This window comes from Trachurus japonicus, chromosome 24 (genome assembly GCF_045865225.1).
Source record: "Trachurus japonicus isolate A0001 chromosome 24, Traja_1.0".
NCBI lineage: Eukaryota > Metazoa > Chordata > Actinopteri > Carangiformes > Carangidae > Trachurus > Trachurus japonicus.
Window position 1 is genome coordinate 15,215,260 of NC_140930.1, and position 15,386 is coordinate 15,230,645.

Consider the following 15,386-nt stretch of genomic DNA (forward strand, 5'->3'; position numbering starts at 1 on the left):
GAGTGATTGTTAGGACTGTCACGACACAATCAACATTACCTGATGACAGGGTGAAGTCACAGTGAATGACAGCAGCCCCCGGTCTAAACCAGGTGGGTGGCACATCCGTATCCCCTCCCCCCAACAGGACCACGGCATCAGCCTGCATCACCTGGAAGAAGGGGAATAAATATGAAGAGTTTTAAAAAGATTGATACAAGAATGGTAAAAAAAGAAAAAGAAAAATCTAGATAGAGCTTGCGGTTTCAATCATATAGATGTGTGCTATGTATGATAGACATTATTATCTGTCATGACGCAAAAAAAATCTCAGGAAAAATATATCTTGTTGGACTCAACTTTGTTACAGCTAGTCATATTTTATGACATTGCGTAGACTGACCCCATGTGGTGAACTAATAAAACTGCAGATACTTTAACTGATGTCACTAAATAATACAATAATAATACATAAGATAATACTTTTTTAATTATATAAAAACAATGGTATTAATAGTATAGCAGACCCCTAAACAATCAAACTCAAGCCTTCACCTATCAGGCCAACAGGAGGCAGGATGAGAATGATGCTTATAAACTATTATGGATGTAAAAGTGATGGAAAATGAAATGACAATATCACACATGCATGCAAACACACCTGTCTCTGCAGGCTTTTAGGGTTCCAGTTACTCTTGAGAGTCACCATGCCACGTCTCTCAATCAGGCACTGCATGGCCAAGCTGAGGGGTCCGTCTCCTCCGACCAACAGCACTGATTTTCCCTCTAAAGGAGCATCTGCAGAAATGTTTGAATTCAACATTAGGAATTGAAACTTACTCAATGCATCAGGTGATCTGTGTCAAGCTCATGTGTTTATGGTTAGTAGTTAAATGCTCATCTTCTGGACATGGAAGACAATAAGGCCTTCAAAATAAATTGCCAGACTTTATTTGATAATTGAACACCCTATTATGTCATAATTTTAAGACATTATCATGTATGTTGAAAGACTGCGCACTAAAGAATCTGCACTACTTGCATGAGGGACACTCAAAATAACTGTGACCCATAGACCCTTACTCTACTATGACATTTGACCCTTACCCTCTTGACCCCAGCATGCGTCTCAAATTGATTCCTAGTTCAGTTGTTAGCTGGGTTAGGCAGCCATTTTCTAGGGTGTCTCTTGTGTGATATGTATTATTGCTTATGTATTGACATCTACTGAACATGTATTTACTGAATCCATGTCATTTTTGATTCTCTACATTATTTACTCTCTTTTTTTTTTACACACCTGACCCAAGTCTTTCTCACAAATTCTGATTAGGTGTACCTACGTAACCTATATACGGTGTCCACACTGAAAAAGAATATAATTAAATATAAATTATGTCAAAGATATTGCTGATCTCTCTTTTAAAGTTTACAGCAAATGTGCTCATATAGACTGTGATGTTAATAACTTTAACAATAACTATTAAGTAGTAAGTAAGTAGTAGTAAGTAGCCTATCAAACCACGACCAGCAGCCTGAACTATTGACATGAAGCAGGTTAGAAAGTTAGAATCCATTCATTCGATGCGATTGGGACACGGTGACAATGTATCACTAGGTTTAGACAGCTGTAGATAATAAAAAATACTAGTAGGTTTTGCTGGGCTGCAACAACTTTTTTAACTAATTATTTCTTCCAGCTACAGCTGTGGTTCCCATGCTCTGATAGCTCTAAAGAGTCACCACAGATGTAAATACCTGACATTACATACAGACAAATAAAAAATTACATGGAAAACGCAAAAAATAAATTGCGAAACAGGATGACAGTGCCCCCATGCATAGTCACTGAGTGGTTTCATGAGTATGAATATAATGTGAATCAGATGATACTGCCTACACAGTCACCAGATCTCAACATCTAAGGCAGATCATGGTCCAGTGTGTCTGTGCTCCCCACCCCCATCATCAAGACACCAAATGAAGAGTTTAGAGACTTGTAGAATCAAAGCACCGGGGGGCCCATCGCAATACTGTGACACTTGGTTGTTTTTGCTTTATCTTGTCCCCTAAGTGTTTGTGTAGTTTGTCCTTTTTTTTGTTATGAGTCATGCCATTTTAAGGAGTTACAGTATTGCCATAAAAATTCAAAAACAACCAAACATGGGACCAATTTCCTTTAAAAGAGACTCACCATGTTTTTCCAGTAGATCCAGGACAGCGTTGGCTACAGGTGACACAAATCCTTTGCTCAAATCTCCTCGTACCAAACGACCTATATTCAAATCTGACATCCTATTGCAAGACAAAAATGGACATAAATATGTAAATATATCAAAGCCAGAAAGCTAGTCACCTATTATTGGTCTGTATATCAACAATATTTGTAAACTGTCATGGATAACAGGGTCGTGTACCATTAAAAACTTGGAATAAAAAAAGAATAAGCAGCATAATGTATGTATTAGCATTACAACTTAACATGTTACATTATGTATTTTTATTTTAAAACATAAACCAACATAAACTAGCTTTCTGCAGTAAATTACAAGCACCATACTGTACATTTCAGCTTTTTTCTACAGCAGAACTTAAACTAATTTGTATGAATGTGCCTTACAGATCGACCTCAGCTGAACCAGTTCTCTTCAATTCCTGATGATTGTGAGGGGTGCCTCGGTAATTTTCTCATTCACTTTGTCTTAATTCTCTGCAGCCCTTTTTGATTTGCGCAGAAATTTAAAGCACCACGAGAGTAAATGCATTTATCTCTGCAGAAACATACACTGCTGATGCTATTTACCTCTCCAGCAGCAGCTACATAAAATCATCCACTGAAACATTTGTTCCCATGAGGAAGTGATATATGTACTGCTAAGTGAAAATGAGAAACTTAGCTATCATATAGTTTCTTTATGACCTTATATGGCCTTTACCCGTCTATATCCTTCTCAGGTTTCAGAGCGTCAAGCACCCGGCTCGTGAGCGCCGCTGGAGGAAGGTGGAGGTAGACACCGTGCACCCTGGGATCCTCGTTCAGTTTCAACACCTCCTCTACAATCTGCATGAACACAGATAAAAACAGATACAGAGATTCAGTATAGAGCTTTTCTGCTGACTGGGCAAGAATAAAGATGGAAATCCCAGAAGGATGAAAAAGAGAGGTGATTTTTTGGGGGGAAAGGTGTGTGAAAGTAGAGCAGTAGATCAGTAGAGCAGGAGAGTCCTCCAAAGGTCGGGAACCGTAATGTAAATCTTTCACTGTCAGCTGAAATTCCTGAGCTATTCCCAGCTGTTTCCGCTTTCTGTGAGCATCAAGAGTCAGCTTCCAGCTTGGAAAAGGAAGCCTACAGCTGAGATGGTGATTCCTATGTCCAGTTATAATGTGATGGAAAACGTTTTATAAAAACATAACCTATGAAGAATCTATGGAGTACATGAGTTTGGAAATGGAGGATTAGTCATGCAACAGTGGAGAAATACTGACTTACAGTTGAGTAATTGTTTAATGGAATAAAGCTCGTGTGAGACTCTGGATTATCTTGATTGTTCACACACAACCACGTTGATCACATGTGGGGTTGACAAACTGCCAGAGGGAATCGGCAAATCATGCACTGACATGCTAAACAATCACAGGGTAGTAGGAGTTTGTATGAGTAAGAGTTTCAGTTTAACTTACTTCATCCTCACTGCATTCTTTACCCAGACAAATCTGAGTGACGTTCAACCCAATCTGTGGACATATGGGCGGACATACGGACATTGAAGTGTTCGAATGGTTTGACAACACAGAAAAAAAATAAGCAAACAAAAACACAGCAGGAGAGAGCAAGTTACCTTTCCTGCTATTTTCTTATTGATCTCCAACAGGTTGTCGTCTTCACCTAACTTTGAGATGAAATCGGCACAATGAGAAAAACACACAAACCTGATCATACATGCTCCAATTATGTCAAAAGGTAAAGTCAGTCCAAAAAAAAAAACATGAGGCCTTATCTGCATACCTGAATAATGGCCATCAAAGGTTGGATTGATGGACTTCGTCTCTGCAGGGCCACCATGGCCTCCTTGGTGCTCTGAACCACTTCCCTGTGAGAGAAGTCAAGCCAAACAGATACATGAGGTCAAAAGGGCAAACACAAGGGGATTTTAATATTGTCACCACTTTAATTGTGGAATAACTGGCAGAGAAACATGAAATAAATAATTGTAAATTGAGCCCAAATCTCTCTCAATTGCCTCATGTAAATAAAATAACTTAAATTAGGACGTGGCCATCCACCCATAGGCCATCCCTGTGTCCACGTGACAAAATGAGGTGGAGTCAACATACTAACCTATTGTTCACAATGTAAACATGAACTACAATAAATCCAACTGTAGCAGCCAACATGCAACACAAATGACATTAACATCTAACTCAGTGGAGTGTGACCCTGTTTAACAATCGCCCATTCATTCAAGAGTGTTTTAACCCAGTTCCCTACATATTCAGCCATATTTTTACACATCCTATGTCTGGCAACAGCGACGTGAAGTTACATCAGCTGGCCGCAGACCCTCTGATGTTACCGGGGACACGTGCAGATCTGGCCGCTTGCCAAGAACCAAAACGCGGCAGAAAACCGACAATCGCTTTGTGTCAATTCAGCCTAAAATACTACTAAACAATGTAAAAATGTCAATAAAATAACAAAAAAATGTGGAAAACAACACGTAGAGACAACGGTAACTGAGTGATGCGTGATTTTTTAGTGATGTTCAACACTTTTTTGTGTGTGTCTTGCCTCAGAGAAGTGTCGCATTCAAAGGCATCCTCCTTCCGGGACTGTTTCCCAAAGTTGTCGGCCAGTTTTCGGCTGGTTCCTCGGTTGGTGGCGTCGCTCGCTGCCCGGAAAATCAACCGGCTACCGGCGGCTGCAGGACCAGCGGCGGGTAAGCATCTCCTGGACAAGCCGCTGACCCTGCTCCTTGGCTGCATCCGGAGATTGCTGCAAGCACTGCGGATTATAGACAACTTCATGGTGGTGGTTGTTGTTGTTGTTTTACTTCCAAGTCTGTCCTCTGTTTGTTTCTGTTGTTGCCGTAGCCGGTGAGGACGTCAACCCCCTGGGAGGAACAAAAAGAAAAGTTGTGTGTGGAAGAAGGCGACGGGGTCCTGGTGGTGGTGAGGTGCGTTGACTTCAGGGACAGTCGGAAATGTGAACATTCAGAGGGGCTGGCGCTCGTGAAATGAACAACCACCATAAATAGGCTACAGAGAAGAAAGAGGCGGCATATGAAACATCCATGTGATGTTTTGGGGGGTCAGAAAATGTACATGTCACGTTCTCAAGATAAGACCTACTAACTGATTTTAGCGATTAGCCTACACAAGAAAAACGCTGTCTTAACGTTTCCTTCTCGGTTAAAGGCCACAATTTAAAATACCCACCACCTTTGCACAGGGTCTACTCTATACCTTATTATTAAGTAGGGACATGGAGATACTCGCTTCTAGTTGCCTATTACAGAGTCCCCTGAAGGACTGAATTTGTAAATCAGAGTTGCACTTGAACGCATCAGTCTCAAAGGATGGAAGCTGCACCAACATGCACAGTCACGTGATACATTGACACAGAAAGAGAGGGTCAGTTCAGGACACCTGGGTTCACAGTATGACCTGCATTCATTTAGGACTATGACCTTACAAAAGGCTATGTTTTTTACTACCTTGACATATTCGCCCAGCGTCAGATCCTCTAGTCTGATAATGTAGCCTAACGTGACAAATGATGCAAAAAGGTTAGGGGCTGGCCCCACAGAGATAATTTAGGCTGAATTATTAACTTCTGGAAGGGGGTCCTTTGAGGATAAAGAGTGTTTACAAAGATCCTTGAGGCAAATATGTGATTTCTGATGCTTGGATCCATCTATTATCTGTACATGGTCATGGAAGGCTGGAGCCGACTCCAGCTGAATAAGACTCAGGACAGATTGCAGATTCGGCACAAGACCAAGATAAAGAATTAAACCACCCGACTCACTCACTTAAGAGTTGCCATTTTATGTAGCCTATTAAGGTGTCTTTGAGATGCAAACTTCACACAAGACTAGAGCATTCTCACTGTGAGGCCACAGTGCTAACCACCACATACTGAGTCACTCCTGATGCTGTGATAGATACATTTTACTTGATTTGACTTTCCCTGATGTTAAAGGATGTATTCACTGTGTAAATAGTGGAAGAGAGACAACTGAAAGGGTGGGGTACTTTCCTGGAGGCGCCACAACCAATTGCAGTAACAGTTTTGAGAATTTTAATGGGTTGTGATAATAAATCGATGGAAAAATGTATCTTTAGAGGATTATATAAATGCCTAAGATTCATTCATCTATATGTAAATACTTAAAGATAAAATACTTAAAGTGTTTTTGTGTGTATGTGCTGTGTATTACAAGTATGTCTTTTTGTATTATTATCTGAACAAGTGTTGCATGAAGACACTTACCAAAAAATAAAAAATACTACATTTTCCACAATTACACTGCACACTCTCTGCTGTGCCCTGTTCAAGCTGAAAAAGGACAGCTTAAAAATACAAAGCAACAGTAAAACAGAGCAAAGCCACAGTGAAGTGGCTCCCCATGGAAACAGACTGGGTCAACTAGAGGAGGAGGCCATGGGAGAGGACATCCAGCTCCTGATGCTGCAGCCAGGTAGCTACGTCACATCAGCTGTTCATTTTGACTGAAATATAACTCAATGTGTTGTTGAACTGTATTGCATTGCATTGGGGTTTCTATTATTATTTTTGCCCACCCAATTTACGGGGGTATAATAAACAGGCATGCAATTATGCGAAACAGTTCAACAGCACCACAAACTACATACTCAAAATGATCAAATCAACACCTCTCTGAAACATTAAAACAAAGTCTGAATGGTATAGACTCACAAAGGAGGATTTATCACAGAACCATTGCATTAGGCCTAGACATGCAGTTAGTTTTGGTTAGGTGTAGGCCTACCTATGTAGACTGAAGTGCAAATCAAATGCGTCCAGTTCCTGCATTTTAAGATATCAAATAATAATAGGCTACTTGTTGCATTGTATTTGGCTAAAAGGTCATTTATTTCAATTTATTTTATAAATCTATGTTACCAGTGGGATGTGGGATATATGAGGGGGCGTGGCAGAAGAAAACTACACATGATGGCACCGCCTTGTCTCACTCTGCTCCTGAACAGTCAGGTCGCCTTCTGTCTCAACACTCAGATAAACCTGTCCACAGCAGCGACTTTAGACCAGGGGACAAAGATGATGTGATTGGTAATTAAAAGTCGTCATCGTGATAACTTCACAGAGAGAAGTCTCCAACACGTGTCCTGAGCTAAGCAATAACTACTTATTTTTTTCTACCCGTGTATAAAAAAGAAAGACATGTCCTGTGTGTTTAAATTGGCACTCACTCGACACGCACACACCCCAGCTGTTCACACCCCGTCTTGTCCAATTGAGACGCAGCGTCACTGCAGGGCCAAACCGACCGGGCCTCATTCCGGAAGTCACATCATTACATGGCGTGGCCCAACGCATCAACCTGACAAAGCCACAGTTGAACACGGGCTGTTGCTCCAAAGATAGCTGCGTTACGCATCTAGGGCCTCTAGTTTGTGCTCACCTGTGTATGATGGTGCTGCGGCCCCGCGGCCACCTTACATTCAAGGACAGCGTTTGATACCTGTGGACATCTGAGCGACACAGGTGAGGATCTATTAGTCGTGCCGTCATGAATTAATTTGAGTAGACTTGTCGTAACTTCAGCCAGCTGTTGATGGTAGCCACAGGAACTGTTGGGAATGCTCATGATGTTGATGTGTTGATGGCAAATCTGTAGAGAAGACAGACACAAGGCTATGACCAAAATATATAGGCTAGTGAGCTAAACTTGTTAAAAAACAAAGCAGAACCTTCCTTTGTAATTTCTTTCAAAATAACTTCACCATGTGTGTCCTGAATGTACCTCATCAAGCTGAAAGGTACCCACAAAATGCTTAAATATTGCCAAGTTGTTAATGTTGCAGTAGTCTTGAACAGTGATTTCTGACATGTTGACTTGTGTCTGTGTCAGAATTGGTAAATTCTAATATTTTATCAAGTAGATTTTAACACAGTAAGGATCTGTTAATGGATTGTGTTATTGGCCAGCAAAAATAGCAAAAATAAACAAGAGTTCCTGGTGTTTGGTCTAAATAGCCTTTCAAATGCCTTCTAATGATGTCATTAGGGTCATTATTGCACATAAGAAAAGTTTTAGATAGATAGACGGATAGATATATAGATAGATATCCAAAGTCTGACTTGTATTGTCCGATGCCCCAGTTAGAGATGAAGAGTTAAACTGGATGTGTGGGTGAAGACGTCAGACAGATCTAAAGTTAACAGAACTAGTTTGGTGAGAAGCAACACCTTGGACTATTCTTTGGGGAACCTGTTAGGCCACTGACTGGTACTGGGTGGGATGTATCTGAAGGAAGAAAGAACATACTTTTGAACAGGCAAGGCAGCTTGAAATAGACAGAGGAGATGTTTGTTTTGTCAAAGCAGTCTGGATCTGGCTTTGATTTTGTTTCATTAATCTCTGCATAGCAAAAAGTCAATTCCAGCTCCCTTTTATTTATCCATCTTTACTTTCGTGTGTTAGAAGAAAGATAAACAGACAGAAATCATCTCAACATCTGAATCCAAATTTTTTTTGCTTGTTCTCTAGCCCTAACCATGAGGGACAGACTGAGCCACCTGCAGGAAATGTCCAGCAGCTATGTGGAGCCGATGGAGTACGCAGAGTCCACCGTCTCCGACTCCTTCAGTAATGTGGACCTGGAGGAGGAGTTGCCCCATGAGGCAGTCGTGTTTGACAACAGCCCTGCTCTGGTGGAGGTCTTTTCCCAGACACAAGAAATCCACAGAGAAATCCAACTCATCCGTTTGGAGGTGAAACGGCTCCGTGAGCAGAACGCCCGCATGCTCCAGGGTGTCACCACCATGAGCACTATTAAAAGGGACTCCAACGCCATAGGTGCTGATATTAAGGCTCGGGCTGAGAATGTTCTAACACGTCTGAAGGACATGGACGGTACAGCCCACAAGCTAGAGGAAGCTCATGGTTCAAATTCTGCCATTACACGTATTGCTAGAACCCAGTATGCCTGTCTTAGTAATGGCTTCCGTGATGCTATGTTTGACTATAATGAGGTTGAGATGGGCCATCGGGAGAACTGTAAATCCCAGATCCAAAGGCAGATGGAGATCGTTGGCCGCGAGGTGACAGGAGAGCAGCTAGATGACATGATAGAGAATGGCCAGTGGTACGTCTTTAATGACAACATGGTGGCTGAAGGTAAAACGGCTCGATCAGCTCTGACCCAGATTGAGAAACGTCACCAGGAGCTGGTGGAACTGGAGGCGCGTATCAACGGCATCCATGAGATTTTCCTGGACATTGCCTTGCTGGTTGAGGGGCAGGGTCCCATGCTGGACGCCATCCAAACTAACGTTCAGAAAACTGATGAACACTTACAAGTTGCCCTTGTCAAACTCGGCAAGGCCAAACGTCATGTCAGTAACAACCCATTTAGAAAGATGTTTTGCAGCTGTTTCCCATGTGTCGACTAATAATCGTGCAGTATAGAGATGGAGAGAGGGATGGGAAATTACTGTCCAGGTAAACAAAAGACAGAACATCTTAAGGAAATACGTCATCTGTTTGTCACAAGTATTTAGCAACACGGCCCATTTTTCCAGGAAGTAAAATAGAGAATGGGGGGTAAAAAAAGTTAAATCAATGACGTCTACCTAGATTGAGAGACAAACGCACTCAGATAAAATATTTTAAAATTATATTTAGGTACTCCCTTTGTAGTATATTTATGAAAGATTTGAGGCAGGTATCTCAAATCAGAAGATACTCCCCCATGACTGAGTGATGCAAATGAAAATATTTTCAGCATTACTGTATATATAAATTATGAAATTCATGAGTTGATAGAAAATAGCCATTTTGTCCATTATTTTCTCATATTTATCATCTTTTCTGAGGATACTGGTGACTAACAGCATTTTGTCTGAGATATATTATCAGTCTTGATGTTGCGCATTCTGTCAATGTTCTGTTATGTATATAATCTGACTCTTCACTGCCTTTTTATCACCGTATGTCTTGTTTTGTCTATTTTTGTGGTGTCTTGTATACAACATAAACAACTGTATTAAAATACAGCATGAGCGTGTTTGTCCTTGTTGAAATCTACATCAATACATGAAAATAAAGACTTAAAGGAGACATATTATGCCCCCTTTCCACAAATTAAAATAGTTCTCAGGTGTCTTAAAGACATATCTGTGACATGCTTTGTTCAAAATACTCCAAGGATCAAACATCACAGCTCTTTTGATACTCTCAAAACAGCCCTGTTCAGAACGGCTAGTTTCAACGCCTGTCCCTTTAAATGCAAATGAGCCACTGCTTGCCCCACCCCACCATTCTACTGGTCCCAGGTAGGGGTGGGATTATGCAAATTTGAATCCTAGTTACATCACTGGAAGACAACTGAGGGTGCAGCTAGTAAAACCATGTGGATTTCAGCCTAGGGAGCCTTTCCATAATATGTCCCCTTTAACGAGTTTCACTCTAATTGTATACTTAAATTTTAAATTCTCACTCTGATACACAGTCACACCAGGTTTACAGCTAAAAATGTTGAATATGGTAAAAAAAAAACAACCCATCCCCATTGATCCAATGGTGGACTGTCAAAAAGTTTAATTTGTTAGATTTCCATTCCATTTCCATTCCATTTCATTTTTCATGAACTGACCTGGTCGCATAATTTGAAAGGAATGCCGTTGTACTTGTACTGACCCCTGTTTCCTTTAGTGAAAAGAATCTGGAGGAAGAAAGAAAAAGAAAAAATGCATCTCTCTTCAAGGAAGTCCTCAATGTCACAATGGGAGGGCCTATCTGTCACCTGGGAGTAGGAGGCGGCAGTCACACTCACGCAAACAGCCAGCTTCTTTTGTCAGAATAAAAAGATGCTTTCCTCAAACACCTTGGACCAAATAAATGAGAGAAGGAAACACTGAAGGATTGAGTTCTGAAACTGTGGGAGCCGGTCTCAACAGGTGAGATCATTTTTAATTTCAGGCCTGGGGTCCATTTTAGGTCCATGAGTGGCATTTGATTTTGTTGCTGCGGAGACAGCTGGTGACAAGTGGATAATTGATAGGGTTTGGTTGATGCTACCACTGATTAGACAGAATGCAAGGTTAGTATTGATTCAATGGCAATCATGACAAAGTTAAGAAAAGGTTGAATTGTTTTGTCATGTTTTGAGACACCTTTAAAAGGGTTTGCTGATCTTTTTTTTTTTTTTTACCAGTGTGAGGCATGAGGAATGAGGAAATAGCTATTCTCTGTAAAGATTGTATGAGACTGTGTAAGAGGGTAAATGTCAATAATATAGGCAAACCACACTACAATATTGAACTTCTCATTCACCGTGAGACTGACAAAATTAATATCCCGTGACAATTCATACAAACATATATCACACATGTCTTCTGGCATTATCCTGTTTCTTTTGTCTAAGTTTGTGTCTTCCTTGTTCCTGGTTTTAATGACTACCTTCCACTCAGGTGTGAGAGCTCAGAGCTGTCATTGTTTTTCACCATAGACATAAAACCCACTACAAGTAAATATTGTGGGTTGTGGTTGTGCTACAGTTATATAGTTACTTGTACATAGTCAGCCAGTATAAATTGTTACCATATCAATTTCCATGTTGTGGGAAGTTCTGTATCTTAAAGTTAAATGCTTATGAAGATAATGCATGAAATCAAAAGTTAGAGTAAAAATGAGCCCAATAACAAACATTTGGTTTTCACTTGGTCTCTCAGGCAGAATGCGGGACTTGCTGGAAAGGCTTCAGACCATTAGTGAGGAGCAGGACAGCTGTGATGAGGAAGACGAAGAAAACATCATTCAGTCTCAACAGGCAGTGGTGTTTGAGAACTCCTCAGCTATTGAAGACATCCTGAAGGAGGCCCATATCATACGCAAGGAAATCTCTTTGCTCCGCTTAGAGGTTGAGCGTCTGAGTATACACAATGAACGCTTTGGGACCTCTGTGCGGCGCCTCACCCTTCTCAAAAAGGACTCTGACTGCATAGCCAGGGCGATCCAGCAACGTGGAGAGGCTCTTCACGTCCGCCTGCAAACTCTAGGTAAGGACAGCAAGCAGCTGGAAGAGCAAGAAGGTCCAAACTCAGCTGTTGGCCGCATTGCCAGAACTCAGTACGACACACTCACCCGTGCCTTCCATGCTGTCATGAGAGACTACAATGAGGCTGAAGAGAAGCAGAGGAGTACATGTCGGGGGAGGATCCAGAGGCAGGCATCCATTATGGGGTCTGATATCAATGATGAACAGCTGGATGATCTGGTGGACAAAAAAGGTGAGGGATGGAACGAGCTGTCCCAGAGTTTGCAGACACAAGGCGCACGCTCACACCGCTGGGCAATGTGTGAGATGAAAGGCAGACACAAGGAACTGGTGGAGCTGGAGGCCAGGATGAAGGACGTCCATGAACTGTTCCTGAATATGGCCATGCTGGTAGAAGAGCAGGGATGCATGCTCAATAACATAGAGAACAATGTGATCAGAACTGAAGAATATGTTGAAAAGATTAATGTTGACATGAAGAGGGCACTTCAGTACAAGAGGAAAAATCCTTTTACTCAGTGTTGTCCCTGTCTGCCCTGTTGGAGACACAACCAATTATTTTAGACATGAATGTGGACATTTTATACGGATGATTTCAAATAGAAATCATTTCAAATATTAACCTGTGTAAAAACAACTGGCAAGAAGTGTTATGCAATGTGTATTATTCATGGTAAATCTAACCTTTACAAGGACACTCAGTTTTTCCCTTTGCAAAAAGAGAAGCAAACTGTATCACTTTACCTGATGTAAGGTTTGATGTTACTAGCTGTCTGAAGTTTAATTTATAGTAAAATAACTCAATAAAATGAATCCTTTGTGATTGTGGGTGCCAGAGAGAGGCCTACATTTTGAGAGGAAGTAACTTTAATTTATGGTGAAATAATTAACATTTTAAGTAGTATGGAAAATAAATTCTGTTTTGACAAATGAAAACCATGTTGTTGTCATTGGCAAAATGCCAGTTTAGTTGGATGGGTCATGCGGGAAAGGGTTTCAGAAGAATTGGAGTCATGAGAGTAACAAGCAGCAAGAATGTAAGGAGAGTTGACAAAATACAGTTAGTGGTGCAAAATGAGATGCATTTGTGGCAACTACGCAGAAATGCAGCAAAAAATAAATCAAAGTTCTAAAGAAATGTCATGGTGCGGTGACCTACGGGCACACTTAAGCGGAAAACTTCTCCTGGACTATTGTACAGTAAGAGGAAGGAATCTGAGGCAGACAGAAGTAAGAATGTGAAAGATGATACTGCTAAAGATGGTAACAGGTGTGTCATGCTGGTTTTAAGACTAACCAGTTAGGTTTTATGCTCAGATGGTTAGAGACACTGTTGTGGGCTGAGCAGGATATAGGCTAGGGATCTCAAAGAATAGCAATATGAAGTTTTTCTTTGGGTGCTAAAAATAGACACTGACACCTCATGGCCAGTTGGAGAAAGGGGGAAATTCAAATCAACTGGATCGTCCAGATTCTTAAGAGCCACACATGCTGTTAAGCATTACCACCGGGGAATGCCATCTGATCCACTGATATTAGCTGATGTACACTGTAAAGTAAGACAGTTGTGGAGTCAGCACTGAGATGGCATGCCAGATTGTACTGTGATCCAACAGAAAGTGAAATTGGATCAACAGCTGTTGAGGTAGGTTCGGAGCGCACAGATCCAGTAGTTTATGTAGTCTATTACGCCGTTTCTGTTTTAATGTGAAACTGCACTCGTAGCATGGAATTTATGTAATACATATGTATTAAAATGAATGAATGATGACTTGACTGCGTCTGTCTTGCATAACAGACTCACTTCGACAGGCGCTGAAACATCTCGAAGCAGCGATAGGGTCATTTCAGGTTGTCAAAGTTTTTGCGGACTTTACTTGATCGCTTCTGACTCCGTTAATGACTATGCTGGTTCTAAAAACAAACCAATCCGAAACTATTGCTTCGCCATCGTGTATGGTGTAACGTAACGTTAGTGATAGCCGCACTCACCGTCATGTGTGGCTGAATCGTGCAGAGTCTCTAATCTGCTGAAACTTGTGCTGCATCACTTAGCATAATATGCTAACTACACGCTAATGTTATTAGCTGCTGGTTCTAGTTAGTTATCTAGGTCAGCTGTTTATCTGTTGGCATTTTAACTATAGATATAGGAAGGGTTCTCGCAAGCCAATAAACTCGTTTGTGGTTTGTTTTACCACAGCCTTTATATATATATATATAGTCCGGTAGTTTGTTGAAACGCTGCACCATTAGCAAGTGTGCTTCGGTGCTACTTACCAAGTTAGCAGCTAGCATTCCACTAGCGTCATAGTTGCCGTAGTTGCCATGGGGACACGGAACCACGATGAAGAACATTATGGGTCAGCGCAGTTGTTATTTGGTATTTAAGATAAAATATTTTTCACATAACCTAGATGAATGATTATTTTTTTGAAGGGAAAGAACGGTAGGAAATGGTGTATGTACCAGGATGGCCGAGTGGTTAAGGCGTTGGACTTAAGATCCAATGGACATATGTCCGCGTGGGTTCGAACCCCACTCCTGGTAAACTGTTTTGATGCTGTCACCTTCATGCAAGAGCCGCAGGTAAACACAAGAAACATCTTTGTCGCAACGGCATGATAACACAGCAACACAAAGCTACGATTTGTGAGGTGAATGTAATCTGTAATGTATGCTGCAGACTCCCGTGAACCGCCACGTGTATGGCAACAGCAAAAATACACACAATATAGGCTATGCATAAATCGACATAACATTGTCAAACTGTCTGTTGTGATACGAGGTATTTTCCCCTCTATTGCGTTGGACACTTTACAACACTGTAAACTGTTCTTTTATGTAACTGTTATATGTTTTACTAAATAAATGTGGTTAATGTTTTAGGAGTACTTGCATATATGGGACAGGAGAGGGCACTGCAAGCCCTCTTTGCACTCTCTGGGCTGGAGTCCAGCACTGGCTCACTGGAGGCCCACACACTCTCATCCCTATAATTTCTCTGCAAGGGCGATGCCTTGGACTCATAGATACCCAGTCATCTGAGTCTGCCACTGGAAAAGCTTCTCAGAAAATAGCTGCAACTGCTCTTCTGAAGTAGTTTTCAGAACCTTAGCCTCATAGATAAAAAGGTTGT

The 15,386-nt window shown here is 41.2% G+C and overlaps 3 protein-coding genes and 1 non-coding gene across 6 annotated transcripts in view; 3 read left to right on the plus strand and 1 right to left on the minus strand.

The window, feature by feature from the left end:
* mthfd1l (methylenetetrahydrofolate dehydrogenase (NADP+ dependent) 1 like) overlaps positions 1–7,778 on the minus strand; it is a 37,306-nt gene extending 29,528 nt beyond the window's left edge. Inside the window, exons 1-8 of one of the 2 annotated variants that reach the window (XM_085770651.1) lie at positions 7,648–7,778; positions 3,987–4,071; positions 3,820–3,870; positions 3,662–3,715; positions 2,916–3,040; positions 2,174–2,274; positions 641–777; positions 40–151 (exon numbers count right to left, since the gene is read on the minus strand). In XM_085770651.1, the coding sequence (XP_085626777.1) occupies positions 40–151; positions 641–777; positions 2,174–2,274; positions 2,916–3,040; positions 3,662–3,715; positions 3,820–3,870; positions 3,987–4,071; positions 7,648–7,757 (775 nt within the window). In that variant the 5' untranslated portion in view covers positions 7,758–7,778. Of the gene's footprint in view, positions 1–39; positions 152–640; positions 778–2,173; positions 2,275–2,915; positions 3,041–3,661; positions 3,716–3,819; positions 3,871–3,986; positions 4,072–4,769; positions 5,069–7,647 lie in introns of those variants that run through there. The other variant, XM_085770652.1, reaches the window with a different exon arrangement.
* Positions 7,522–10,302, plus strand: LOC146961715 (syntaxin-11-like). The gene is made up of 2 exons (XM_085770653.1): positions 7,522–7,730; positions 8,737–10,302. The coding sequence occupies exon 2, from the start codon at positions 8,745–8,747 to the stop codon at positions 9,639–9,641; it is 897 nt and encodes a 298-aa protein (XP_085626779.1). The 5' UTR covers positions 7,522–7,730; positions 8,737–8,744; the 3' UTR covers positions 9,642–10,302.
* Positions 10,303–11,010: 708 nt separating this feature from the next.
* On the plus strand, positions 11,011–13,183 carry LOC146961716 (syntaxin-11-like). Of its 2 annotated transcripts, none has more exons than XM_085771229.1 (2): positions 11,011–11,147; positions 11,922–13,183. In XM_085771229.1, the coding sequence occupies exon 2, from the start codon at positions 11,927–11,929 to the stop codon at positions 12,809–12,811; it is 885 nt and encodes a 294-aa protein (XP_085627355.1). In that variant the 5' UTR covers positions 11,011–11,147; positions 11,922–11,926; the 3' UTR covers positions 12,812–13,183. The 2 variants fall into 2 exon arrangements, with proteins under 2 accessions (XP_085627355.1, XP_085627356.1); XM_085771230.1 differs by lacking the exon at positions 11,011–11,147 and adding an exon at positions 11,666–11,716.
* A 1,531-nt stretch (positions 13,184–14,714) lies between these two features.
* trnal-uaa (transfer RNA leucine (anticodon UAA)) lies at positions 14,715–14,797 on the plus strand. The gene has a single exon. It is a non-coding gene; the product is annotated as a tRNA-Leu (tRNA).
* The last annotated feature ends 589 nt before the right edge of the window (positions 14,798–15,386 follow it).